At 41.4% G+C, this 27,991-nt stretch overlaps 2 protein-coding genes across 5 annotated transcripts in view; one reads left to right on the forward strand and one right to left on the reverse strand.

The window, feature by feature from the left end:
* TUBGCP3 (tubulin gamma complex component 3) overlaps positions 1-1,089 on the forward strand; it is a 57,302-nt gene extending 56,213 nt beyond the window's left edge. For all 3 annotated transcript variants that reach the window (XM_077927666.1, XM_028728113.2, XM_028728114.2), the window contains one exon: positions 11-1,089. In XM_077927666.1, the coding sequence (XP_077783792.1) occupies positions 11-169 (159 nt within the window). In that variant the 3' untranslated portion in view covers positions 170-1,089. The remainder of the gene's footprint in view (positions 1-10) is intronic.
* LOC114596462 (uncharacterized) lies at positions 691-27,988 on the reverse strand. Of its 2 annotated transcripts, none has more exons than XM_077927668.1 (12): positions 27,640-27,988; positions 21,652-21,708; positions 19,378-19,479; positions 18,538-19,080; positions 17,228-17,305; positions 14,471-14,578; positions 12,301-12,384; positions 11,108-11,188; positions 8,256-8,369; positions 7,046-7,117; positions 3,835-3,982; positions 691-2,836 (listed from the first exon to the last, which is right to left on the reverse strand). In XM_077927668.1, the coding sequence occupies exons 1-12, from the start codon at positions 27,743-27,745 to the stop codon at positions 2,005-2,007; spliced, it is 2,325 nt and encodes a 774-aa protein (XP_077783794.1). In that variant the 5' UTR covers positions 27,746-27,988; the 3' UTR covers positions 691-2,004. The 2 variants fall into 2 exon arrangements, with proteins under 2 accessions (XP_077783794.1, XP_077783793.1); XM_077927667.1 differs by having other exon boundaries at positions 18,538-18,611; positions 19,374-19,479; positions 27,640-27,985.
* Between the last annotated feature and the right edge of the window lie 3 nt (positions 27,989-27,991).

A 27,991-nucleotide genomic window follows, 5' to 3' on the forward strand; every position in this document is an offset into this window, starting at 1 on the left:
TTTCTTTCAGGGCATTGTGCAGCAGTTCTTGGTATTACTGACCACCAGTTCTGATGAAAGTCTTCGATTTCTTAGCTTTAGATTGGATTTCAATGAACATTATAAAGCTAGGGAGCCCAGGCTTAGGGTTTCTTTGGGTACTAGAGGGCGGCGTAATTCACATATATAAATCTCCCTGCAATGAATGTAAACCAGGATCACGGATGTGTAACCCGTTGTTGGTTGTGGCAGTCAACTTGGCATACTAAAACCAAATGGCATGCAATAGGTGTTTGTCATTATCGCAAGCAACCTGTTTTCAGTCATGTGATTGTGCAACACTTGTGCAGAAAGCAACATGGCTTATTTTTTATATCTAATGGTTGAGATTACTAAATGGGTTTAAACTGTTGCAATTTTGCTTTGGTAGTCCATTAATCAACCAACTATATTTTGTTTGTGGCTTTTAAAGCACATTCCACCATCATTGATATTTGACGTCAGGACATTTTATCCACATGCAAACACACACTTGTTTCCTTTTACACTAAGCAGGGCTGTAATCTTCCATTTCAGTTTAGAAACCACTTTTATTTTAAAACCTGCCAGTTTAAGAATCTGGCCAGAAGTCTATCTTATTTCTTTTTCAGTGTTGTGGTGTATTGACTGTGTGGGGGAAAAATTAGTCACTTAAAATTACACACATTAATGTTTTCAACATTTTCAAAACTGATTTATTTTTCCAGAAATTTTTTAACTGCTTTACAGAAACAAATATTAGAAACATAACAGAAGTCCAACACAACAAATAGTAGAAATGAAGTTAAAACCTCAGTGATCTCCAGTAATGAAACATGTAAATATTGAATAGATGTGAATGAAGTATTTTGTGTTCAGATCTGATGTATTAGAAATTAATTTGGATAATGAAGACTACTTATTTCTCTTTCCTTGCCTATTTTTCCATTGTAAATATTTATATATTGCTGTCCAGATGTTAGGGGGAAACATTTTTGTAAAAAAAAAAAGTCACTATATATCATCACTCAATTATCCATTTGTTATATTCACAGGTAAAAGCTTAGAAAATAAACACAATTATCTTTCAAACTTTTTTCTGTTTCTTCTAACTGACAAAGTGCCTGATTTAATAAAACTATTACTGAATTATAGGGCCGCTTTTTCTTTAGCTTGTCTCGATACCCATGCAGAATGTCAAGTGTACATTATGAAACAACTGAGACCAGCTTACTACAGATATTTCCTTTTCCCCTTCATCCTGCCAGGCTCCGAGGTGGGGATGGACAGCACCCTCTGGACTAAAACACACTTGCACTGTGCCTCAGAGATGGAGATTGTTGGCTCCAGTGTCACAGAGTTGTTTCTGAAAGCTCTGTAAGTTATTACTTCAGTTGCATAGGTTGTGGAGCCAAGAGTATATTGTACTATTTCTGATTCTGTGGTAAAATAATGTCCCTTACCAGGTGCTTGGGGTGTGGGTTTTTTGTTGTTGTTTCCTAGTAAGGATTTTTTAGAAAATGGAAAAAGCTAAAAGCTAAACCCTCTGCAATAGCTTCCTGGTCCCTTAGTATTCGGGTGTGCAATACATTTCTCCTTCGTTTCAACATTAATAGTGCCAGTGAATCTTAAGACCCCAAATACTTAATGCTGTTGCAGTTTCTCGTTGACACTCATTTTGCAAAGAACTGCATGTTCTTGCAGAGCGCAGGGCTCTATTTTTTTCTATCCCCACCCCCAAATGTGAATTAGTGCCTGTTAAAGAATGTGAGCACATATTACACTTCAAGCAGAAAATAATTTAATTGGACAAATCCAAGAAGCCAGATTAGCAACTCCTGTAACCCAACACCAAACCTACTTTTTATTATTCAATAGCATGATTGCAACATGTGTTCTCCAGGATACTATAGTGTTCCATCATGATTAACCATGGTAAAAATATAGGACTGCACACTTCCGGACAGCAGTCATACTGAACAGTAAGTCCCTCCTCTCTGTGCTGCTCTAATTCGAATATGAGTCTGTACTAGAAGAACCTTTGATATGCTGAAAACATGCACAGTCTGAGTCATCATCTTGGGACAGTCTTGACTCCTTGGAGTTTTTGGTAGTGTCTAAAGCAGCAGAAACATTTGATGAAGGATCTTCAACCCAACTTGAGCTGCTGTAGCTATGTTGCTTAGCTGAAACCTTTTTGTGTCCTCTTCCGGGTTCTGTGGATTTGGGTCTATGCCTAGATGGTCTTTGGTAGATTGGTTTGGTTTTGTAACAAGCAGTATCTTTGGCTTGAAGTCTTTTATAGTCATGATCTTTGGATTTACCATAATTTCCTGGACGTTTATAAGAGCTATGATTGGTTCTGAAAGTTCTAGGTTGTACTTTGAGGTTCTTACATGTGCTGCTGTTGTATGAAGGCAAACTATTATGGGCACTGTGCCTTGAAGATTCAACCGGGAGAAGCAAGCCAGTGTCTTCTGGTGGGGAGCTAGGGGACAACATAGCTTTGACAGGATGGAGATCTAAAGGCTTTTTGATGTAATCACAATCTGTTGATGAAAACATTTCTGGTGGTGAACTTAAGTTGTTGTTGTTTTGATTGTCAGTTCCAACAGCGCTGTCTTCTAGCTGCTGGCTTCCTGTTTCCACAATGTTAACAGCATATTCCAGTTGTTGGTTTTGTGTCCCCCCAACGCCAGCATTGTAATATGGTTGTTTGTTTTGTGCTCCCTCAATGCCAACATTGTAATGTGGTTGTTGGCTTCTGGTTTTCTCGGCCGATGTGACTTCATTTTTGTCAGGTCCGCCTTTTTTGTCAGAATTTGTTTTATCAGGTTCCCTAAGAGAATGATGAAATTGTTTTAATAGATACAAATCTTTTTATGAAAGGAAGCCATAACATCAAACAGTGATACAGCAGCCAAGTCACTCCCTTGCCCGTTGCTGCTGCTTCAGGAAAACACATTGGCTGCTTATTCTGAGAGCTGTCAATTCCCCAACTTGCTTCCTACCTCAAAGAAAAAGAAAATAAGTTTGGTTGCATTGGCCCTCCCTAGCTAGCAGAAGGGTATGCACAACTTGAAGTTGTGTTAAATGTATGGCCTTCTTACAGAGGATTAGATCAGCTTTATATAGATAAATCCTAAACTGTGCTGAGCTAAAATCTCTGTGAAGGAGGTTAGGCCGAGATAGTTGCCCAATCCACGGAGTAATCTTCATGACTGAGGATTTCAACCCACCGCAGATCCAAACTATCATGAAACATCCTGTGCTGAGGAGAACGGGGAGTGTGGAGAAGGATGTGGTTATCACAGTTATGTAATAACGATAAGCAAAGTAAATCATTGTTAAATCTAGGGAGCATTTTTGCCTTTCATCTGGAAGAAAAGGACAGTGGAAAATGGGCCAGAATCTGCAGACTATTGATTTTCCAAAGCTGCACATGAAGCAGAACACACGAGGATGGGGGTGCTACCGTATTGAGCACCACTACAGTCACAGCAGTGTGTGCTATAGTGACTTGTTCTGCAATAAGATACAGCAGTATTTGTGTTTAGAACTGAAATGCAAATCTTGCCTTTTGCCATTATGAATTAATGCTGGTTTCAGAATCATAAATCCTGTTGTTATTCAACTTGGATATTATGATTCTTAGATGGCTATGCCAGCAAAAATTGGATTTGATTGGCCTGCATCTACTACTGCGTCAATTACGCCCATTGCGTTATATCAGCATTCTAAAGTAGGCGCAAATGTCAAGGACTGGGTGCAAGTTGTTAGGAAGCAATTTGAATGATACAGTGATGAGAGGGAGGAGAGAATGAAACAGTGACTTACTGCTCCTTCTTCACAAATAATGAAGTGTATATGTGCACAACAACTATTACAGTCAAGATCAAACCAGTGACAGCTACACAGGCTATGATGATGTGCTTTAGCAGGTCTTTAAGGTCTGCTGCTTTTGCTTTTTTCCTGCCCTGAATACCTAAAGGGACGAACACAGAATCATATCATATATTATTCACAATTTAACAATGTTTCATACTCAACACTACTGCAGTTCTTAGGAACGCTGTTGTCAAAACCTTGTTGCTGAAAACTAATCTGATAAAGCTGTACGCTATAGCATAGCTGTAATAATAAAAAAGTCATTCTAAGTTACGGTAAATGCTGTGGTAAGTGCACGTAAGTTTAAGCTAATGTGCACCCAAATCCCACTTGCTTTTTTCTTTTCCATTATGTGGGAGAATCGGCAACCAAATCACAAACGCATGATTGCTAGACAGTCACAAACAGGGTCAATGGCACCATGGAGTTTCAGAACCTGTATAGAGGCGATAAGCTGTGCACAGATGGTGGATTTGCTCTGTGGAAATAGGTATTTGCATTCTCACACAAGTGAGGAAAAAGTTGAAGGGTAATTAAATAAATAAAATAAAAAGTTTTGAATCTGTGTTTAAATTTATTTTTCTTCTCTGTTTTATTTAAATATTTAGAAGTGGCACTTAAAGCAGCGAACAACCTAAAAACAATATAGTAACAACACTGGTAGAAACATCAGGAACATGTCGCTACAAACTGGTTGGTGAAAAAATTCCAAAGTCTGAAAAGGACAACAGGGTACAGCCTACCAGACTAAAGATTCAATTCCTGGTAAACACAAGCACCTTGGAACTGACCCAGTAGTAAATTGGCAACCAGGGCAGCTCTCTCAGCAAAGTAGTAGCATGTACCAGTGACCTGCTCCTGTGAGCAGCCTGGCCACTGCATTCAGCACTAGTGACAGTTTCTGGACCAGATATCAGGGCAGCCCACCACGAAGTGTGTTACAGTAATCAGGTCTTGAGGTTACCAAAGCTTGGACCAGGTTCTCCTGATCCAGGAATGTTCATAGCTGGCATTTCAGCTAAAGCTGGTAGAAGGCACCCTTGGCTGCAGAGGTCACTTGAACCACTAGATGGATCAAGGAGTACCAGCCTGCTCTTCAGAGTAAGGGCAACACCATCCAGAACAGGCAATTGACCTACTCCTAAATTTGACATCTCCTGATTTTGGTGGCACTCCACACTGTGGTTTCAAATTCCCTTACAATCTTTTTAACTCTATGCTGTGCAAGCTGTTTAAGAGGTGTTGAACTTAAACCCAGCAGAGTTCCAATCCCTTTGACAGCTGATAGTGCCTTTGTAATGTTCAAAGGTCATGTTGCACAGCAAAGTCGCACAGGTTGCAGGTGCAAAAGCAGGCTGCATGCCTTTCCTGTGCAAAAGCTTCATTATTATTTTTTCAGACAATGCAAACAAGCACTGCTGTTGACTACTATAGAAAAGACAGTGCAGGTGGCTGGCACTGCTTGCTCGAAATATCCAAAGCTGCCCTATCTGCAGCCTGTATGAAGTAAAAACTTTTTGACAGCACTGCTTATAAGGCTGATGCCTATACCAGCTGCAATGGCACTGGTGGCAGAGCAAATTACCGTCTCACAATCTAGCTTCCCATTCCACAATCCACTTTCCCATTCCTACCTTTTTAAATACTTTCCATTATGGTGCAAATATGAATGAGAGCTAGATGTAGGTTAAAACCCTTTGAGTTGTATGCTAGGGCTATATGCTCCATCACCTCTTTGCCACTTCCACAAAAGCAACTCCGCAATGCTTCCGTGCTACCAGATTTATTTTTTCTTCAGCAAAGCCACTAGGTGATGCAAGATTGCTGGTTTACAATCTCGTTATCTATTTGTCCTTTTGTCACTCTCTCCTATTTTTTTTTTTTAAAGATGCAAGCAGAATGGAGAGCGGGGAATGAAATTTATTTTCCACAATCCAATTTCACCGTGTTCAGTTTTATCCCATCTGTCTGGGGTATAAAAGTGACGTTTCCCCTTCCAGAAACCAATTGGGATCCTGTTTAGTATTTAGGACTGAGGCAGTTAGGAGATATGTCTCTGTTCCCTAAGGGCTGTGTGTGCTGACTCCACCATACTTCCAGGCCTGACTGCCGCAGAGCCAAGGGACTCGAGCTTGATCTTGGATTTGGAGACCCTGCCAGTACTTCCTTGGCTTCAGACCCAAGCTACAGAAGCCCAGAGAAATCAGCACACACAAAAGCTGGGCATATATTCCACTAAATCTGGCACACAGGAGCAGTGCCCCTAAACCTGGCAGTCCTTAAGCCTTTGAATGGTGCAGCCGCATTGCTCTGGCATCCAAAATCCAGCATTTACACTGGGGTTTGTAGCTTTTACCTCATGATAAAAAACACTAATGCCATTAAAAATCTCTATTTTCACTAGGGGCTGACTACAAAGATGAAATGTTTCTGCTGTGACTAAGTCATCTTAATCCGCATACTTTGGGCTTAACGAGGGTGTGGACAAGGTGGCTTGTTTGGAGTTTTTCATTAGCCTTTCGTACAGCAATACATTATTCGATGTAACTGTTCCTTTGTCTACTGCATCAAGTTCTGCTGACAAGTGATTCTAAGGACTGAGTTTCAGTGCTCCATTATAAATGTTCACATCATTTGTTTTTGCCTTGTGTGATGAATTTTGAAACTGCAGCTTTGCAGCTGGTTTACAGAATTAAATGAAGTAAACAAATGAAGCAGTACCTTTTTGTTGTTTTCCACAGCTCTGATTTATGTGTCTTACTTTATTACAGGTTTAAACTGTGGCTTAAGGAACCCAACAACAAAAATCTGCCCTGTTAATTTTCTAATTGAGGTCTAGGCAAACAATTTGACACAGGAAGAGAAAAATGTTTGCTCTCTTTCAGCTGAATACACACAAAATGTGTTTTAGCCGAATAAACCCAACTGAAAGGCATAAATCAAGTGTTTAAAAATAGAATGGGGATAGCAGTAGTTTGCTAAGTCAATAAACACAGGACAACAGAGCTGAAATTATACCCCTGATGTATTAGGTAATGCTCGCTTTCACAAAACTACAGCACATTACAGGAAGATGAGCAGGGAAGAGCAAGCTGTTAATCCTACCTTACCTAAAATCTTAATGGGTTGTTTTACTTCCATTTAAGTAGTTCATATTTACCTTCATATTTCTCAAAGAATTCATATCTTTGGGCATTATTCATATGTTCATTTGTCACTTCAGTAACCAAATCTGTAAAAAACAGCAAAAGGTGAATAGCAACAAAACACTGTGTTTCTGCTCGCTGTTGACTTGTAGGTAATAAAGTGAAAATGTCTAAAAATTCTAAGAACTTTAAAATGAAACGTGCGGCTATGGAGCAGTAATTATTTTCTTTCTGATCTATTCTATAGCTGGCTTTATTGTTTTGCTTTGCAAATTTTATTTATACCTTGTTTTTTACATTATGAGCTGCACTGAGCTGCAAGAGTTGGCAAAAAAACAAACAAACTTAAACTAAAGAATCATGGAGCAAAGGTAGATGGACTTTCCTGTAGCTCTGGGTGGGATGATAGCTGATATATTGCATAGGTTTCTCCAGTCCAGAGAATCATGGGAACAGCCTCAGACTACTTATCTGCACACACGCTCTCTGGCCATGAATATTCACTGTCTAGTGCAGAAAGATGGCCAGTTGTCTTGCTTGTAGCTGATGCTTGCTAGGGTGTGTTGGGTTGGGGGAAAGGGAAGATTTGGTGGTTTATTCCTGTTCCGTCTCCCTTGCTACTGCTGACCTCTTACAGTCAATGTCAAACTGGCTGGATCTTCCTCTCCTACACTTCATTTGTGTGATTGTGATCCCATGTTCCGGGACATGGGTGGTGCTGTGGGTTAAACCACAGAGCCTAGGACTTGCCGATCAGAAGGTCGGCGGTTCGAATCCCTGCCACAGGGTGAGCTCCCGTTGCTCGGTCCCTGCTCCTGCCAACCTAGCAGTTCGAAAGCACGTCAAAGTGCAAGTAAATAGGTACCGCTCCAGCGGGAAGGTAAACGGTATTTCCGTGCGCTGCTCTGGTTCGCCAGAAGCGGCTTAGTCATGCTGGCCACATGACCCGGAAGCTGTACACCGGCTCCCTCGGCCAGTAAAGCGAGATGAGTCGGCCATGACTGGACCAAATGCTCAGGGGTCCCTTTACCTATAATCCCATGTTCCAACCTTGGCTCATGACATTCTAAATGCACTACAGCTCGATTTTCACTGATCTGGCTTGCATGGGCAAAACTAGATTGCTCCAAGCATGCGGGAATAGCTGTGCCAGGAGAGCAATGGGGTGGCCATTACTGCCGATAATAATGTAAGATTGCGTGGATAACTGTTTAACGACTTTACTTGGGACAGAGATTGCTTCGAGTGGTGGTTCGTCTGTGAACGGCAGAAAATCCGCGTCTTCTGGGACAGGCGCTGTCATCATGTTGTGGTTCTCTTCACTGTAACCTGCTTCTTCTGTAGCAAGAAACAATTAGATTTATTCAGTGACCATGCCACAAAACAAATGTGGATCCCAATGCTATTATAGCAGTACTGGTACAAAAAGAAATATAATATTAGGGGCCTGTCTGCACAACTGGTTCTTTGTTAAATGAATGCACATTTGCTGTTTTTGTTTTATAATAAATAATAATAAATTTTATTTATATCCCGCCCTCCCCAGCCGAAGCTGGGCTCAGGGCGGCTAACAACAATCAAAATAGTCCAACATTCTAAAAACATTCATTATAAAATTAACTAAATCAAATTAAAATCAAATTAATGGCAACCATCAAGCAAAATTCTGTGTAGATTGCCAGATGCTGCGCCCTGACCAAAGGCCTGGTGGAACAGCTCTGTCTTGCAGGCCCTTGTTTTGTATATAGGCTACATATCTCAAAAAGGTATGTTTTCCAAGCAGTCAGATGTATTGTGAAAATGCATTATTTTTGTTAGGTGGAACATCTATGGCAAATATGATTGCCACAGTAGCTTATAGCATATATAGCTTGCAAAAGTGTTGCAAGCAGCTATTACTCAGTAGTGTAAGTCTGAAAGACAGGCTGCCCGTTGGCTTTGGATACATTCTGGAAATGCATCCAGAAAACTTTTGTGATTCTTTTTTTCCATCAGATTTTGTGCAGGGAGGAAAAAGCCAAAAAAAGCCCTTCTATATGAATAATGTACATCTATTGTTCATTTGTTGTACAAGTTCCAGTTTCCCTTTGAAGAAAGTACTGTATTTTTCCATGTATAACATGCCCCCGTGCATAAGACGGGGAACTCTCATCTTATACAGGAAAAAGTACGGTATCCCTTTTGGGGAGATGCCACATCTTCCCAGCACTCAACGTAAACATTTTACTGCTGGGAAAATGGAATTCGTTTCCCCCCAGCTAGAAAGATGATTTCAAGTAGCCTTGCCAAGTTGTAGTGTGCCCTCGATGCCTTTGACGTCACAGTGACCAGAGGCATCTACAAATGTGCTCATCTGCTTAACCTTAGACAAGGAGGAGTCTTCCAAGTGGCCTGCCTTCCTGGCAAAGGGACACACCCCTCTTTGATTGAAGCTGTCCAGCAGAAGGGCAACAGCAGCACTGAACATGTAATTTTTCTTTTATTATTTGACACTTGGGCCCTTCCAAACGTCCTCAGCTTTGATAGCAATTGCCACCTTTCTGGAATGTGGGGCACTGAAGCTTTCCCAGGCTCAAAACGGACAGTACAGGCAGTCATCTGGCAACATGAAATATATAAAAAAATTTGTCCAGTAGCACCTTAGAGACCAACTAAGTTTGTTCTTGGTATAAGCTTTCGTGTGCATGCACACTTCTTCAGATACCCTAACCTGGCAACATGGTTTGTGTATACTGCTGCCTATGTAAATCATTGGTTCACAACCACTGAATACCGAAATTGAGATGCTATCTGACAATTAGAAAGAATACACTTTTGGTGCTTGGTCTCTTTTCCCCTTTCTCTGCTAATTCAATAAGGATTTTTACTCTGTGCAGACCAGCAAAGCCTCCTTGGGAAAATTCTAGGCATATATATATATATATATAAAACCAACCCTGAGCTTCTGGCATAGGGTTTGAAATATTTAAACATAAGTGTAACCAATGATGCCCAGCGAATGCAAAATTCTATTTACAGGGCAATCCAGCCCCCTTATGCCAGGTTGTCTAGGATTGGATTGAGCAGGGATGTTCCTGACTCTGCAGAGTGCTGGCGGAGTCAGCTGGGAGTTTGGATTGGGCCCTTAGTTGTGCCGAAAAAGCAATGGCAACTTGAGGACTGATACACACCCCTGTATCCAATGTTCATTCTGCCTCCACTAACCTGATCTGATGTACTGTTTAACACACATAGGAGTGTGCAATCCCCACCTGGAGTCACTCAGTAGAAATATGCCCGCCAAAAGACATTCTTAAGGCCAAACTACTTGTGATACTTTGCCTCTACATGCAGGATGTTTATTGTACAAATAACCAACATGTGGTCCCCAGTTCTAGATCAGGACCCTGGTATTGGAATGAGGTCGAGTTTTTATACCTTTGCCCCAGCTGGGATTCCAATATGGATTGGGAGGATGGCAGCACCTTTGGGCGCATATAGCAAGGTTCCTAATACAAATCAGGGCTGCAAATGGAGGGAGGAGGATTAAAATCCCTTAATCCCTAAACTAAGGTCCAAATTCAGATTGGGATCCTGCACAGGCTATTTATACAAGAAATAAGCATGTATTCCAAGGCAAACGATGCGATTTTAAAAACTTATGTACTTTAGAACATGGTTCTCTTTCCTTTTATAGAATAAACGTGGGAGCAATGTTCTGCACTTAAAATGTTATTAATTAACACAACGCAAGTGGCGTTGTGGGCTAAACCACGGAGCCTCTTGGGCTTGCTGATCGGAAAGTTGGCGGTTCGAATCCCCGCAATGGAGTGAGCTCCCGTTGCTCTGTTCCAGCTCCTGCCAACCTAGCAGTTCGAAAGCATACCAGTGCAAGTAGATAAATAGGTACTGCTGTGGCAGAAAGGTAAACGGTGTTTCCGTGCGCTCTGGTTTCCATCGCACCAGAAGCAGTTTAGTCATGCTGGCCACATGACCCGGAAAGCTATCTGTGGACAAACACCGGCTCCCTTGGCCTGAAAGCGAGATGAGCGCCGCAACCCCATAGTAATTCTGATGCACTCCAAACCAAGATTTACCTGGGTCTTCAAGTTCGTTTGATGAATAAATATTGTCCATCAGCATTGGTTCATCGCTGTCACTGGTGGAAGGCCTACGAACTTCAGTTTTTCACAAAAGATGAAATGGTAACTTACAATAATTGCACTAGAAAACTGCTGTGACATATGGCATGGCAAGCATAAGGGACACAGCCATGTGCCTCTTTTCTGTTTATGTTAAATAACCAATTAATTTAACAATCAGCCATTTGCTAATATGAGCATTTTAAGCTTTAATAACTGCAAAGGACCCCAAACTGGGGTGTTGGCTAATTGGTCTCAACTAGTAAGCCTTCTCAGTATGTAGCACCCCAATCCTTGAACTCTCCCAGCCCCCTTGAAGCACAGATGGCAACATCATTGATGGGCCTCCGTTGATTAATTGAAACATTTATCCCAGGCTTTTTGGAGAACCTGATCAAATCTATTGGATCTTAGCTTTGTTGTCCTTACAGTATTGTTATTCTATGGGTCTTTGAACAACAATAAAGAATTGATGTTGTATTGTTGTTCTAAGTTTATGATTTTTTCACTTGGTTTTTGACTTTTAAATGTTTGTACTACTTTATTATTATGTTGTGCAACACTTTGGAACCACAACTGTGGTGAAAACCTGTTTATAAAGGCTAGTAATACATACATACATACATACATACATACATACAATTCTTGAGTTCAGATATTTGCTTTCAGTAAAACACAGAGACATGCAAAACAAAAACCTCTGTCCCTACATACTCATTTCCCATTAAGTAAAAATGATTATACACAGTTAATACAGAATCTAAGAAGGCAAAGCATATTTCTATTTGACAATTTTTTAACTAAATTACATTCAGGAATAAATCTGAACTCAATCATATTTAGGGGAATATCTGACTCCACAATTATGAAACTCCCCACTGCCTATTTTTAACAAGTGAGCAATTTTAGAATTTAGCATTACTCCACCTCTTCAGAATTTTTGGTATCTAGACAGGGAATAAACCAATGATGACTACAGCATCCTCGTTTCAACAGTAGTAGTAGGCCTACCGGCCTTGCTGATTTTATTTCCTCCCACATACCAATAGCCCTTAATACCGTATGCAATATGGTACATCCCCATTGCTATGATTACCTCATTAATACGTACTGCAGTCTGTACAATTCAGTGAAACAATAAGAGTTACCTAGATGTTCCTGTAAATCCTGAAGAATATCTTCCATTACTGAAGACTGCAATTTCTCATTAGTGGATGGAGTCTCTTGCTTCACTGTTTTCAAAAAAATATCAACAATTGAATTAATTGTCATTGCTACACTGGGAAGGTTCGGTGAGAAGGCAAATAATTAGTTGCACACTAATCAACTGGAACCAATCTTAAATGAGTATGCCATAACTATACCTGTTGCCAGTTCGACCAGAGGTTCTAAAGCAGGGATGTGGTGGCCCTCCAGTTGTTGCTGGATTCGGTCTCCCTGGCCCAATGGCCACGAATTAGGGGAGCTGTAGTCCTGCAACATCTGGGCAGCCAGTAGTTCCTCATCCCTGACACAACAGCTTTAAAGAAGGAAAAGCTAGATTTGAATTCCTGCTCGTTCATGAAGCTTAACTTGCCAAGTTCTAGCCTTTGACAAGTCACAATCACACATAATTTTCCATCACTAATTTTTCCCCCCTGACGTAGTTGATCATCATCTCCTTCACCTTGGTTTAGGCAAGTGACAAATTTCGATGCTTCATCATGCGGTTGTGGGGACAGAAGAGATTAGCAGTGCAATCATAAACATGTTTGCTTAGAAGTAAATCCCACTGAGTTTAATGAGGCTTAGTTCCTACCAAGTGTGTATAAGATTGCAGCATAAGGGGGTTCCTGGGAAGGCAACTGAGGGTCTGCAGCAGAGTAGGGGAGCCTGTGGTGATCCAGATGTTGTGGAGTGACAACTGCCATCAGCCCCAGAAAGTATGGCCAATGGTTCCCCACACCTGGTGTATAGCATACTATGGACTTCCTTGTCCCTGGTCAGAGGTCTTCCTGGTGTGACGGCCGAAAGCTCTGCTGCTACTGCTGATCCACTAATGGCTGGCTGCACACAGAGGGGTCAGGAACAAGGCATTTGAGGCAGGTGTGTGTGTGAGAGAGAGGCCATTGATCCAGAAGATCAAAAGCCTCCTTATTCCCCAAACAGACTGGAAAAATATGCAGCAGCACCTGTTAAGTGTTGCTGCAGTCAATGGGAAGAAAAATATAAAAGAACAATAATGGGGAAAGTGGAGAAAATTGCCCCAACATCATCTGCATTAGCCAGTCCCTCTTGGAAGGGCTGTGGATACAGCAGTAGCTGTGGCCAGGAACATAGGGTTGCTCTGCCTGTACAAAGGAAACTAGAAATTGAGGCCTAAAGCCCATTACATAAGCTTACTGTCTTAACTTTTAAGCAACACATGAAGAGGACTGATAAGTCAGGAGCTATGTTCAAGAAAGCAGTATTTATTTCTGAGTTTTCTGGATTAATCTAATCTCTACGTTAGATGACTGCAACGTGCCACACGTGGGGCCGACTCTGCAGACGGTTTGGAGGCTTGAGCTGGTGCAGAATTCAGCAGCCAGGTTGCTCAGCGGGGCAAGATGGGTTGCGCATATAATGCCAATCCTGGCATGACTATACTGGCTGCCAATTAGTTTCTGGGCCCAATTCAGAGTGCTGGTTTTGCCCTATAAAGCCTTAAACAGCTCAGGCCCTGTGATCATTAGATGAAGGGCAATACAGTCATACCTTGGTTGTCCAACGCCTTACGACTCGAACATTTTGGCTTCCGAACGCCGCAAACCTGGAAGTGAGTGGTCCGGTTTGCGAATGTTCTTTGGAACCCGAACGTTTGACATGGCTTCCGCAGCTTCCAGTTGAGTGTAGGAAGCTCCTGCAGCCAATTGGAAGCTGCGCCTAGTTTTTGAATGTTTTCAGAAGTCGAATGCACTTCCAGAACAGATTCCATTCGAGAACCAAGGTACGACTGCATAGAAATGCAATTATTATTAATAATGTTTTTAAAAGTAATGATTTATCTGATCAGTCAAGTTCTTGCTTTGTAGGTGTGATACCATGTCCCCCCCCCCCAAAAAAAATTCTCTGACCAGACCAAGACTGCAATGCTAATAACAGCAATATCCCCAGAATTGTTCAGAGTGAAATCAATAATGTCAACGAGTCCACAGCTCTATTTCTATAATGAGATTCTGATAAGAATGCTTTGGGAAACCAATTTGAAATACATTAGTACAATTTTATCAAAGCTCTGCTAATCTTTAATTTTAGAAAGAAGTTTTTTTAAAGTAATGGAAGGCAAAAAATACATACCCCTTTCCATCTTCAGATCAGTTAGTATATTTTCTAGTTCTTCTACAGAAGTTTCTGTTTTTGTTGTCATTATGCTTTGTGAACCTTCATCTTTGAGTGCACTTGTTGCTGCAATTTACAAAAAAACCTGTCTGGTTTTGATAACGCAAAGCTATCTAATGCAAAACTATCCAACAAAAATCTTGTAATTTGCTCTTCAGTGGTGGTAGAGGTTGAATTAACAGCAACAACTGATATGCCAAAGATTCAGGCACTTCAAAAACAAAAGACAAAACTTCAAAAACAAAAACACAAAATATCCTGCAATTATAGGTACTTATTTTATTGTGATCCTTATCCCTATTGTTGCAATGCACAGTTTTTGAATAATATGTTTGCAAACCGTAACTAGACTACAACAGCCCTGTGGATGACCTCTGCAGTGATTATCTGCAAGACATTGGATAAGAAAGCTACATAGAATAATAACTATGAGCCAAGGTATTCTGTGGCTCCTGTGTATTAATTTTCTGTAAGAGCAAAATCATTCAGCAAAAGAAATGTATTAGGTTTACCAGCTCACAAAGAAATACTGCCACTTCTCTTACATGTACTTATGTGTCACAGGGTTGTCTGAAGGTTTGAAATGATAAGAGAAGTGTAACTTGGCCTGGGCAACTGACTAACTGCTAGGCTGAAATACACACTGCATAATGAAATATAAACTTGATCAGCTTGACAGTGTGGAGCTCTCAGAGAAGGTGGAATCAATTCCAGAGAAATGTCAGAGGCATTTTGCTGCTGACAGCTCAACACACAATACCATTTTTAGTTCTGAAAAATGTTAGTTCTACTACTAGCTCCCTTACTGGAGAGAAAATGGAACCATGGCTATGAGTGATTGCATGACTGCAGGGTCCTAGTCATTTATATAAATACTGAATGCACCACAGGACAGTGGAATTGTGTGCCACTACCATGCAAGCAGGGCTTTTTTCCCCAGGCAGAATTTCCCGAAACTCAGTTCCGACATCTCCCAGGTGGGCGCCATTGTCATTTTAAGGGAACAAGGGAGGTGTTCATGGTGAGTTCTGGCACCTCTTTTTCTGGAAAAATAGCACTGTGTGCAAGTGGAGTGTTAGCGTATCCACACATTGTCCCAGTCCTAGAAATCCTTCCCCTTCCCTTCCTCCTTCCGTAGTGACTATGTGTGTGGAAGCCCGTTTGCATTTACTATGGATTTTCAACGGTGGAGTGGAATGGGAGACAATAATTCTACTATCCCATCATGCATTCACTATACAAGCAACTCCCATTTAAAGCACATCCAAATGACTGTGATTGCGCAAACACACATGGCGCCGAACCCAGAAGGAGCCCCAAAACATCACAAAAATGTCACAAAAAAGGACAGAATGGGGTGGGGGTGGAGCCCTCCACTGACATGTGTGGGGGCAGCCCAAGCCACCCAAAACAAAGATTGCCTGTACATATTTTGGCAGAGGTGTGAACATACTGTGCTTGCTTCTATACACAGTTTTCACTCAAGGGCACCACAGGCACACAAATATTTCCAATTCTTTTTCTATAATGTTTGTGAAAGGCCACATCCTTATATCTCCACCCCTGGAGGGACAAATCTAGCAGGTGGGTGGGGTTGCCCACCTGTCAATCATTGTTGGGATTTGAAAGCACACGGTGGGGCTGTTTGAAAGCCCTCTTGCAAACAGTCTCAGGCTGCTCTTTGAACACTTGAGTGTAGAGAAATCCTAACATGGGAAGTGAGTCTCGAGAGTTGCACAAAAATGCCTCCAGTTTTGCTTAAACTATAAGCAGCTATAAGCAATGTTCATTATAGCTCTGCACCTCACATACTACTTGAGCTAAAAGGCTAAAACAGTTTAAACTGATAAGTTTTTTGGTTCCTTAGTAGTATCGCTGTCTGAAAGCTCAAATCTATTTGATGTCATAGTTTTAATAGGACAATTCTACCATCATAAAATTGATCTATCAGTTAAATTTGTCTGTCACATTCCTTCCAGATGGGACAATATAATGCAGATTATCAAGTGCATTCTTTGCAGGAGGACCCACAGCCTGTCAAATTTGACCTTTAATTCAAGCTATTATGCCTTCTTGCAAAAATAAATCCAACATTTAAAACTTTCAGTTCCTGGTGTGTTAGCACATAAGAGATACTCCACCCTTGAGATGAAGTACCGGTAATAATGTAGTCACCCAAAGTACTGGTGTAACCAAGGCTGAAACTACATTATCTGGAAACAGAAGAGGAAAGTTCCTTAATAGTGAGATAGGGGCTGGAGTGGCAAGGGAGCATTTGCATCTGCAAAGTTAACAGCAGGTATAACTAGATTTCCAGCACTGGGTAACAAGTTGTTGTTTTTACACTTGAAACCATTATTTGTGGCATTTATAAGCCTGCCGTTCACAAAACAATCCCAGAGCGGGAACATATGTGATGTTTGAAAATCTCTTTCACATAGTAAGGTAAATCATGGAAAAGCAGCTCTGATCAAAAAACTTTGTGGTGCACTCTCATGTGCGCAAGGAACTCCTGGTCAAGGAAGTTTTGCCACTGACTTAAATGTGGGAGCCAGCACCACTAGCACCAAGAGGATTCACACAGACAGCTGCCCCCTCAACAGCGAAGTTATAAAACGTATCTGGAATTCTGTGCGCACACTGCCAGATTTCATACTCTTATTAAAAACAACAACCTTGAATTGGGTGGAGGAAGAAACATACGTATTTGCTAACCTTTTCGGTTAATATCTTCATAAACCAGAGACTGGCTTGCAGGTTTTTCCAAGTGGGCAGCTTTTACTAGCTTGAAAGCTGTAAATACACATATAGCAAGTTTCTTAAAATAGAGGGGAAACTTTTGGGACAGGATTCAGTCTTGCCTGCTTAGACTCTTCACACATCATAAAAAGCGTAGCAAGCACACATTTCAAGTCACATTATACACAGGAATTATTTCTGGGTCTACATGGTATCCAGGCCCAAGGTGTATGCAAAATATTCCTGAGCCCTCCACAGGTATTAACTGCATGAGAAGAGTTATGGACCCTGGTGTGTTGATTAGACACAAGTGTAATTTCCTGTATCAGGTGTTGATTTAGCTATGACTTTCAGGCTGCAATTCTATACACACTTACTTACTTGAGAGTAAGCCCCACTGAAGCCAAACCACATGGGCTCCAAACACCATAGAAAGCCATTTGTGTGAAAGTTTTCCTGATATGGTTTAGGAGATCATAAGCACACCAGCCACTCCGAAAACAACAGCAGTAAACTAAGTGGTAGTTCCTTTACACAGATGGCTTCCTATTCATTTTATGTTCCCGGTAACAACCACACTACCAGTACAACACAAGTCCCATTCCAAGGGATGGAATATACTTCTAAGCAATGCTGATTAGGGTTGCAGAATTCTCAGGATGGTATTGCATACCTGCCATATATAATAACAATCTTACAATTTATGTAAAGCTATTTCAAGTGTTCAAATCTTCACATACATTATCTCTGTAATCCTTACAATAGCCCTGTAAAGTAGGCAAGTATTCCTTTAATCACCACACTATTTAGGATCACCAAGTGAGCTCATGGCTGAGGTGAGATTTCAGTTTGGGATTTATTGGTTTGCAGCTCACCCTTAGTCACTATTCTCTCTAATAATGGTGAGAGCTTTTTCATGTGCGGTCCTGTGAGATGCTGGTTTTAGAGAATTGAAATACTGTGGACTTGTAACGTTGAATATCATGAGCCATTCCTATCTACTGCATAGACAAAATGGCACCAGTCAATTCAACCTCTCAGCCTAAAATCACAAGATTGTTGTTAAAAAAGAAAGAATGACACAAGAACTGAGACATATGTTGCTCATATTAGAGGTGACAAAAAAGTATAGCACACGTGACCAATTGCATTTCACTTAATTTCATTAGGGTACATAATTGTTCTGCAAATTCTATGGCAACAACAATATACCGACACAACAGTATGAAAATTTGTTTCAGGGTGAACCCCTACATCTCACTGAAAGGAAAAATACTGTCTTTTACCTGTGAAAGGATGGTCTCTTTTACTGCCATCTGCAGTGGTCTTTCCATGATCAGGTAATATCAGGGCTGTTCTTCTCCCTTTTTCAGGAATATGCTTCACATTATTATCCACTGAACTGTTTACTACCACTTGCAAACCATTGCCTTTTAATACTACTGTATCAGTTTTAATGCCTTGGTTCATAATGTTGCTGGCTACAACATGAATTTCAGGGACTTCTCTTGAATCTTTTAAATTGTAAATGTCAATCTCAGTTCTGCTTGAATTGTCAGCGGAAAGGAATCTTACAGTGATATTAGTTGCTCTTACTGATTTGCCATCATTATTACCAGCATTTTTGTCCTGTTTCAAGCCAGGAAGCAAAGTTATTTCTTCTTCGGTTCCTGCACCCTTCACTTTATTAGGTCTCACTGGTGTGTCCACAAGGATATTTGGGGAAATCTTGTGCAGCTTGTAACCAATCAGTACTGTATAGCTATTGGGAAAAGGGATTTCTTGTGTTGTTAGACTACTAGGAGTTGCCTTCACTTTTACAGAGGATCCTGAAACAATATAGTTGATATGTTAACATTTTAAAGCAGGATATTCTGCACTACAAAACAGCCATGCAGACTACACAACCACACACTTTTCACACAACATCCCTTGGGACTATGACACTGAGCAAATTTGCTGAGATTCATAAATCTTGTTCCTCCAGATTAAAAGGGATAGGTATCCAAGTTAATGTGTTGTAGATTAACGGTGAAAGTAGTGCTTGAGTGTTACTGAGATTAAATGCTGGCCTTCTCCATAGGAAGGTTAGTAAACACAAAATCCAACAACAGGGGACCACCTGCCTTTGACCACATTCAAGTGTACAGTTAATGATCTGTCCTGTTTCTCTGAGGGTTCATGTTCATGCATCAAATTCTTTTGGTGCAGAACTTGGATTCGGTGATCTGCAAATAAAATAATCTGCATGAATATACATGTGACAATATCCTAACCAAAAAACAAAACAAAACCCCAAACTTTTAAAATTGTTGTGCGGTGAGTAGCTGCGAGCCAGAAAATCTCCAATCTTTCAAATCTTTTTCATCAGCCATGAACTCACATGATGGCTGTAGGTAAGCTATGTCCCTTGAGCCTTTCCTGCCCTTGACTTAATTTGCAGCAACCTTATCTTACAAGGCATGAAAGGGGAAGATGAGGCCCAGGGGTCATATTGGGTCCTCCAGGCCTGCCTATCTGGCCTTCAGGATTCTTCCCAGGAGATACACTCATCCCCAGATCATGTGCCTAACCAGCTGTATTGCATTCCTTCCTTGAGTGCCTTTTCCTGGCAGGGATGTGTCCTTGGAACTATAAGAAATGCCTGGATGAGGAATGGAGATATATGTGACTGCAGAAACCTCTGACTCTTGTGTGGCTGGCGTATAGACTCCTGGACAAAAGGTAAAGGTAATTTCCATTTCTCCACCCACATGTTTCCATTTTCCACACCAGTGGCAAACAGTCCCCAGAAGTTTGCCCTTGTGAGGAATGTGGTTCCCCACACTTGTTATAAGGAACTTTCAGATAATGTATGTGAAGTACTCTGAACACTTAAAAAAAAAAAAGCACTATAGAAGTACCATTAATGACTGTCACTGAATTATGCTACGTGAGAAACAGCTTTAACAGCAAATGGCAAGCTTTTGTGGTATTTAAAAGAGGGTAGCAGAAATAACAACAATTGTTCAATGACAGCAAGCCGATACACTGTGCAGTGCACACACATGACATGGTTCTTTCTTATGGAATTTAATAGTTGCAGCTCAGTCCTAAATGTATTTATTTAGACTCCAGTTCTACTAAGCTCAACGCAGCTCACTTCTGTGCAAATATGCCAAGGATCCAAGCTTAAGTGGAAGTCAGTCTAGGCATTATAATATCCACTCGTGACTTCTACCATCCGGCTGCGGACTTTTGTTGCAAGTGGCTGACTTTTGTAGAGGCATCCGCAGCTGGCATGGAAGCTTGCCCACAATTTCTTGTAATTTATAAGCAAAACAAGTCAGTCATTTGAATTATTGTGCTCCTTAAAATGCGTTCTCAATGTTGTACACTGCGCCGTGGGATCTTTTGATAAAGGGCAGCATATAAATCGAATAAACAAATAATTGGGAGGAGCCATGAGGCAAGCTAAACTGGACAGTAGAAATGTGTGTGGCAATTTGCCAAGTGCCTACAGTAACATGTGGCTTAGCCACACAGTGCACAGCACAAACAGCTTAAAACACGGCCTGGCAAAGAAATGGCAAGCGTGGACACCAGGAATGCACAAAAGGGACCAGAACATACATACAAAATGTGATGCTCAATTGTGGTCCAGGAGGGGCTTTGTAAAATTAGGTTTCTGGAAGAGGAATAGAGAGGAGAAAATATGGAGGAGGCTAAGAACACAAGGAAAACCTTGCTGGATCAGACCAAAGTTCTATCTTGTCCAGCATTCCTGTTTTGCACGGTAGCCACTCATATTCCTATGGGAAGCCCACAAGTAGGGAGTGAATCATACAGTTCGAGTTGAGGGGTACCCCGAGGGTCATCTAGTCCAACCCCTGGGGAACATGTGGTTCCCCATCCAGTTTGAAACCATGCTGGACCCTGCTTAGCTTTGCAATTGTGGTTATCAGTTTTATTGCTGCACCACTAGAAGGCAATGGCCTTTCCCCATGGTTGCTCCCCTGCCACTGTAATTCAGTGGCACACTGCCTCTGAACTTGGAGCTTCCACACAGCCATTGCAATTCGTAGTCCTTTGTGAGCGCATCCATTCCCCCTCCAAAAGCATGCCTAGAAAACGGGGGGGGGGGGGGGGCATATGCAAGCAAACAAACCCAAAGACAAATAATAAGGAGTCAACATAAATGCATACTGTGAAAAACACTCTAATACACAGATAACTATTTTCAGATTATTTTGCATTTATGCCAAGTTTTGAGCCCTACTTTTCAGCTATAAGTGGTGGGCTAAAGTTTCACCGGAAATACAGAGATTAACATTTTGTACATCTTTATGCTTTGATATGTAATGCTTATTTATATGTTATTCACATGGGAATATAACACGTGATAGAGAGCTGCTACTTACCAAGTAATTTAATAATTTCTTTAAGATTATTTTTTGAATTTATTGAACTGTTCACATCTGCAAAAAAATAATAATAAACAATTTCACAATGACATCAGTTATAAAGACTACATGCCAGAGTTCTTTTGAAATTGCCCATCTTCTCATCAGTTATCATGATACACCTACCAAAGTCAGTGAGCATAGGATCAATTATTTTGGGCCGGATTTCAAAATGATGAAAGCAAACTGAACAAATTTGTGTAGATACTGAACACATCCTAAATCAGCTGCTTCACACATTCAATCTACAACTGAACTACTTTTTCCATGCCACTGTAAAGTGCTGAAATTGAACTGGCACGGTATAATCCTAGGCCCAAATTCAGAGGCTGAGGCAAGTCTTCTAAGGTCTCAGGTTTGGAAGCAGATGCTGCTGGACTGCAACTCCCATAATCTCTGGCCACTGACCATGTTGGGTAGGGCTGATGGGAAATGTAATCCAATGATATCTGGAGGGGTCACGGGTTGCCTGTCCCTGACCTAAGCCAAACACCACTCAGAAGAACAAAAGGATGGGAAGTTTCTATGGCTACATGCCAACAAGAGGTAAGTTAGAAAAGCAGGAGAATGTTTATTTTTTGGCTTAAACCCTTCAAGAGACACACGGCATATTCTCAAGGAGGGTCTTAGTTCCTGTATGAATTGTATTGAGAGGAGACAGCGAGGCACTACTTTAAATTAATTAGGTCAATGTAGTAAGTACAAAACTGAGCAACAAGCAAAGACGAGACTGAGTGAGAAAGTCAAGAAGTCACACTGAAAGACAATTAGAATTGCAAACTTAACCTTTGAATCTTTTCACAATGGGGGTTTCTTGAACTCATGAAGGTGGAAACAAATGGAGGATTTCACCCCTATAATGATCTAGCTTGGAATGCAGGGAGAAGGGCTAGGGAAATGGAAAGCCCAGGGGAAGAGAGAGAGAGAGAACACGAAACAGCAAGATTAAACTGGGGACATCTAGTTGAGGAATTAAAACCAGACATGACTTTAAGTGTCTGGAATGCCTCTGCCACTAAGAAGATCTGACCCATCTTCACTGTTTGCTACTAGGGTGAGAGAACTGGCTATTTGCCTTCTCAGGAGCCACACATGCTTTACACAGGAGAGGTATCATTTGCTCTCTTATGTTTTCTTCTGCTCTGCAGGTATTGCTGTCCTGCTAGTTGCCCGAGTTCTAAATGTTCTGCACTGCTATGCTTCAACAAACCGATTGATATGCGAACCTTTAAACTAGAGTGTGTTGTTGCTCTCTGTTTCAGTGGGAACATGTGGCTCCTGTAACACCCTTCTGGAGGGCATCAGATTGTAGGGCTTGAACCATGGTGATGCTGAGGCCGTCACACCAAAGCGGCACCATTGCTCTCAGTCCACATTAGAAACAAGCCAGTTTGATATGTTAATTAGCACATACCACTGCTGCATAAAAGAGCTTTGAGTCTGCCCTTGGAACCAATGCTAACTCAAATTTCAATGTTTTGTGTTTTCTAATAGTGAGCTGAAAGAAATAAGCATATACACCAAATGGCAATGACACCTCTATAATACTAACTTCAACTCACTTTTTTTTTTTTTAAAGCCTAATTGTATCTGTTTCTAGCCCAAAATCCTCACTGGAGGTGTAGGAGGAATATATCACTGCTCACTTAGTTTGACTAAGGTCTATGGAACTGTTCATTCTAGTATGACCGACCATCCATCATTAGACCCATTCTGAATGCCACAACATATTCAAGAAGTATATGCATGAATCCAAAGTTCCAACACTAAACCAATGACAAAGCTGATTTTCAAATGGTCTTAATGACAGACAATCTGCATACCAATTGACTCATTTACGCACATGATAACTGAGAACAATACAAGAAAAATATGTAAAAAGGTCTGTAATGGTGCATGACAATTGCTTCCAAGTATGCTGACCTTTGGTAAACGAAACAAACAAAAAGTACAGTGCTCTTTTGACGAGACATTAATGAGTGATTAAGAATGAGTACAGCTGCATCATATGAAAACTCGGTTAAAAATATTCTTTTTGCATTCAGTGTCAGTCTCATAATTATGATGGAAAACACTGTGGAAGGAAGCAAGCAAGCCTATGCAGTGAAATATTTATATTTTTACAATAGCTATATGGTTTTCGACAACACTGTCAAATACCAGCTCACTTAATATTTTTCCAACTACTATTATTTATATGCAGACCCTATCATTACTATTACATGCTGGTACAGCAGTAGTTTAGTAAATTCTTACTTAATTTCCAATATCTACAGCCATTGCATATTGCCTAGATATTCTAGAATGCTACCCTTTGAATTCATTTCCTAAAATAATTAACAGATAAAACCAACAGACAATCTGGATTTATTTTTAATGTGTGAAATTGATTGAAAATTAAAATATGAAAGCTACATACTTTTAAAACATTAAAACGTTTTTTAAAAAGACATGTATTCTGGTATTTTTGGGTGGTGGACCAGAGCTATGGTTCTCAAAACTGAAGATGAACTAAGGAGGTACAGGCAGCTTCTAGGACTAGCCGAAGGTACTGATTTCGGCAAGGCTTTCAACAAAGTCCGTCATGATATTCTGGAGGAGAAGCTGGTAAAATGTGAGCTAGATGGTGTTACTGTTAGGTGGATTTGCAGCTGGCTGACTGGACCTAAAAAGTGCTCACCTATGGTTCCTTGTCATCCTGGGGGGAAAGTGACAAATGAGGTGTCATCCTGCTGCAGGATTCTGTCCTGGGTCCAGTGTTGTTTAACACTGGATGAAGGAATTGAAGAGAGGCTCATCAAATCTGCAGGTGACACCAATCTAGTTGGGGTAGCTAATACTTCAGAAAATAAACTCGGGAATCAAGATGAATTTAACAGGTTGTAGAACTGGGTCAAAACTAACAAAATGAATTTCAACAGGGACAAATATAATGTCCTACACTTAAGTAAGAATGGTAAGATGCACAAATATAGGATGAGGAACACCTGACTTGGCAGTAGTACAGTATACATGAAAAGGGTCTAGTTGTCTTAGTAGACCAGAAGCTTAATATGAGTCAACATATTGTGATGCAGCAGCAAAAAAGCTAATACAACTCTAGACTGCATCAACAAAAGTATAGTATCCAGAGAAAAGGAAGTAATAGTACCACTCTGTTCTGCTTTGGTCAGACCACACCTGGAGTACTGTGTCCAGTTCTGGGCAACACAGTTTTAAGAAGGATTTTGACAAGGTGGAACATGTGCAGAGGAGGGTGACCAAGATGATCAAGGATCTGGAAACCAAGCCTTATGAGGAACAGTTGAGAGAGTTGCCTATGTTTAGCCTGTAGAAGAGAAAACTGAGAGGGGGCTATGATAGTGATCTTCAAATACCGGAAGGACTGTCACATGGGGCAGGGGCAAGCTTGTTTTCTGCTTGTTTCCAGAGGGTAGGATTAGAACTAATTCAAACTACAAGAAAGGAGGTTCCAAATAAACACCAGAAAGAACTTTCTGATGGTAAGAGCTGGAAAGGACTAACTTAGAATGGGGTGGACTCTTCTTCATTTTAGGTTTTTAAACAGAGGATGGATAGCCATCTGTCAGGGATACATTAGCTGTGATTTCTGCATTGCAGAAGGTTGGACTAGGTGGTCCTTGGGGTTTGCTTCTAATTCTAGAATTTTCTGGTTCTGTTTATTATACCCAGTCCCAGCCCAGCCTGTGTGGTCCTGAATGGCTAATAGGGGACATTCTGTTATGCCAACCTACTCTCCTCTTGCACAATTAATGGAGCATAAACTGTCGCTCATAAAGACAGCTCCCCGTAGGCCATGCCCTCAAAGAGAGTCAAATATTTTAGGATCAAGTGACATTCCTAAAAAGGAGGAACTAGCAAAGGGTAGGGTAGTGGTTAGCATATTAGCCTTTGGCTGGAGAGACCTGGGTTCTAATCTCATATCATGGATCATGTGCCTGACCAACTCTGCAAGCTTTAGAACAATGGCAAATGCTGCTCCAGCAGATAATGTAATAACCTCTGTTGTTTCACTCCCCTGTGCTCTACACCACTGCATAGCCCGCTTAACTTGGAATGATACTGTCTGTTTCTCAAGAGAAAAATGCCGTTTGAGGCTCCCTACGTATACCCGATTCACCATGTTGATCATACAGTCATCACAATTACAATGTGAAGAACCCTAATACAATGCACAAGGTATAAAGGACCTTGTACACCAGAAACCAAAGTCAAGTTCTGAGTGTATTCTACTTCCCATGTCTGAAGTAGTCTCTTCAGACTATAACCTCTCCTTACAAATCAGCTTAACACAGCACACCAGCAATAATATATTGTGACTGGCTGGGTACTTGACTACTCCCTGCTCTGCTTCTGCAGTCCAGGGCATGCAACAAAAATAGGTATGTCAAGCCTGTGACAAACACCATCATACATGGCTGGTGCACTGCATTCAGCTTGGTGAGTCACAAATTGTGGAGGCTGGTGTAAAATGACCATTAGAATAATAACCTTGAGACTAAAACCCCAAAGAAGCTGATCAATAATGTGACAATAACCTCAACAGGATATGCAAGGCCTTGGACCATGATGACCCATATAAGTTATAATACAGATCTAATTTTTGAGTTATGGCATTGGGCAAAGACTGCACCAGGTAACAAGAAACATTTTAAACGAATAAATTATAGTGTTTGCATCAAACTGGCTTGCACAGATACTTATTTGAAAAGGCTGTTCTATATTCCCGAGCACCATGGAACTGTTGACTACAACAGACTCCCTTAAATTCAGATCAACTTTTCTATCATGGATTCACTGTACAGGAGGAACTGCTGAGCATTGGTGGAATGCTAATTTGCAAGAGGAAGCAGGAAAACCTGGAAAATGTACCCCTTCCCCTTTCCCCCTGTCTGCTTTTGGAACTGTTTTTCGAAAGAGAAATCCTGAAGAAGGTTGCTCTCCAAGCATAGTTGAAAGGGGGAAGTTTTGTTGGTTTATTCTTTTGCTTCTCTCAGTGTCTCAGAGATCTATTAAAAGCGGTGAAGGGATCAGAACACCACCTCCTGCCCTTTTGGGGGAACAGAAGCACTTTGGAGCATTGCTTGCTTATGTGTTCTCTCTCTGTGTGTGTGCTTGGATCTAAAGGACAACATACATGTTTACACCATGTGAATGCATAAAGAGGGCATTGCTTCATACAATCAGCTACAAAAAATGAGTCCTCTTTATACCAAAAATGAAATACCTGCACTGAAAGAAATGTGATGCTGACATACAAAGCACTTTGTGTTCATCCTTTCCTGTAATTTGGAAGGAAAATGTAGCCAATCCACTTTAAATTCTTCAATTGCAATGGTTCAGCAGCCAGCAATTATTTAACTTGTGGAGTATTTATTCTTTTGAGCCTTAGACTGCAATCCTTTGCTACTGAGAAGTCTCACTGAATTGTGCACAGATTCTGCAATCTTATACTGGAATCTTAAGCATTTTTACCCAGAAGTAAGTCCCACTCAGTTCAATAGTGTTTACTCTCTGGTATGTGCCTGATAATCATCATCATTATTACTATTATTATTACATACAGGCATAATACATCTTAGAATTCCTCAAATGATCTATTAATCTCTGAGATGATCCACTTAAGGTTGAATGAAAGCCAGATACACACACACACACACACACAGAGGGAACTGCACTATTTGGAGAGTCTCTCTCTTATCCAGCCTCTTTCAAACTCCTTTTTCTGCCCCTTATGAACAAATGTGTTGAGGTGTGTGGAGGCAAGTGGGGGTCTCTCTGTGTGTGTGTGTGTGTGTGTGTGTGTGTGTGTGTGTGTGTGTGTGACAAATTGGGTCTTTGCCCCAGGTGACAGAAAGCCTCGTTTCGGCCTTGCAGGGGTGGCCTCTGCCCAGCCCCACCCTGACGGAGCGCGGCGCAGGATACCTGGGCCAGGTTCTCCCTGGGGCCTAATCTGAGTGTTCCAGCTGGGCAAGGAAGCGAGGAGGACGAGGAGGCAGGCGGGGACGGCACCCCTAGCGGCCAGCGCCATATTCGCCACCGGCCACCTCCGGCAGGAGACCCCGCTGTCCTGGGAACGACTTAGCTCCAGCCACCTGGCTACGCTTCTCCTGCTCCGGCTGGCGGGGCGCTCGGTCTCCAGGACACGCGGCGCGCGCCGAACGCTCCCGGCTCTGTGACCTCACCCTGCCGTCGGAGATCCGCACAGCCCCTCGGGTCGGGGGCTTCCAGAGCTGCTCGGCTGAAGAGGAAGCGGGGCGCTACAGGGAGGCCCCCA

This window comes from Podarcis muralis, chromosome 4, assembly GCF_964188315.1.
Source record: "Podarcis muralis chromosome 4, rPodMur119.hap1.1, whole genome shotgun sequence".
Taxonomy (NCBI): domain Eukaryota; kingdom Metazoa; phylum Chordata; class Lepidosauria; order Squamata; family Lacertidae; genus Podarcis; species Podarcis muralis.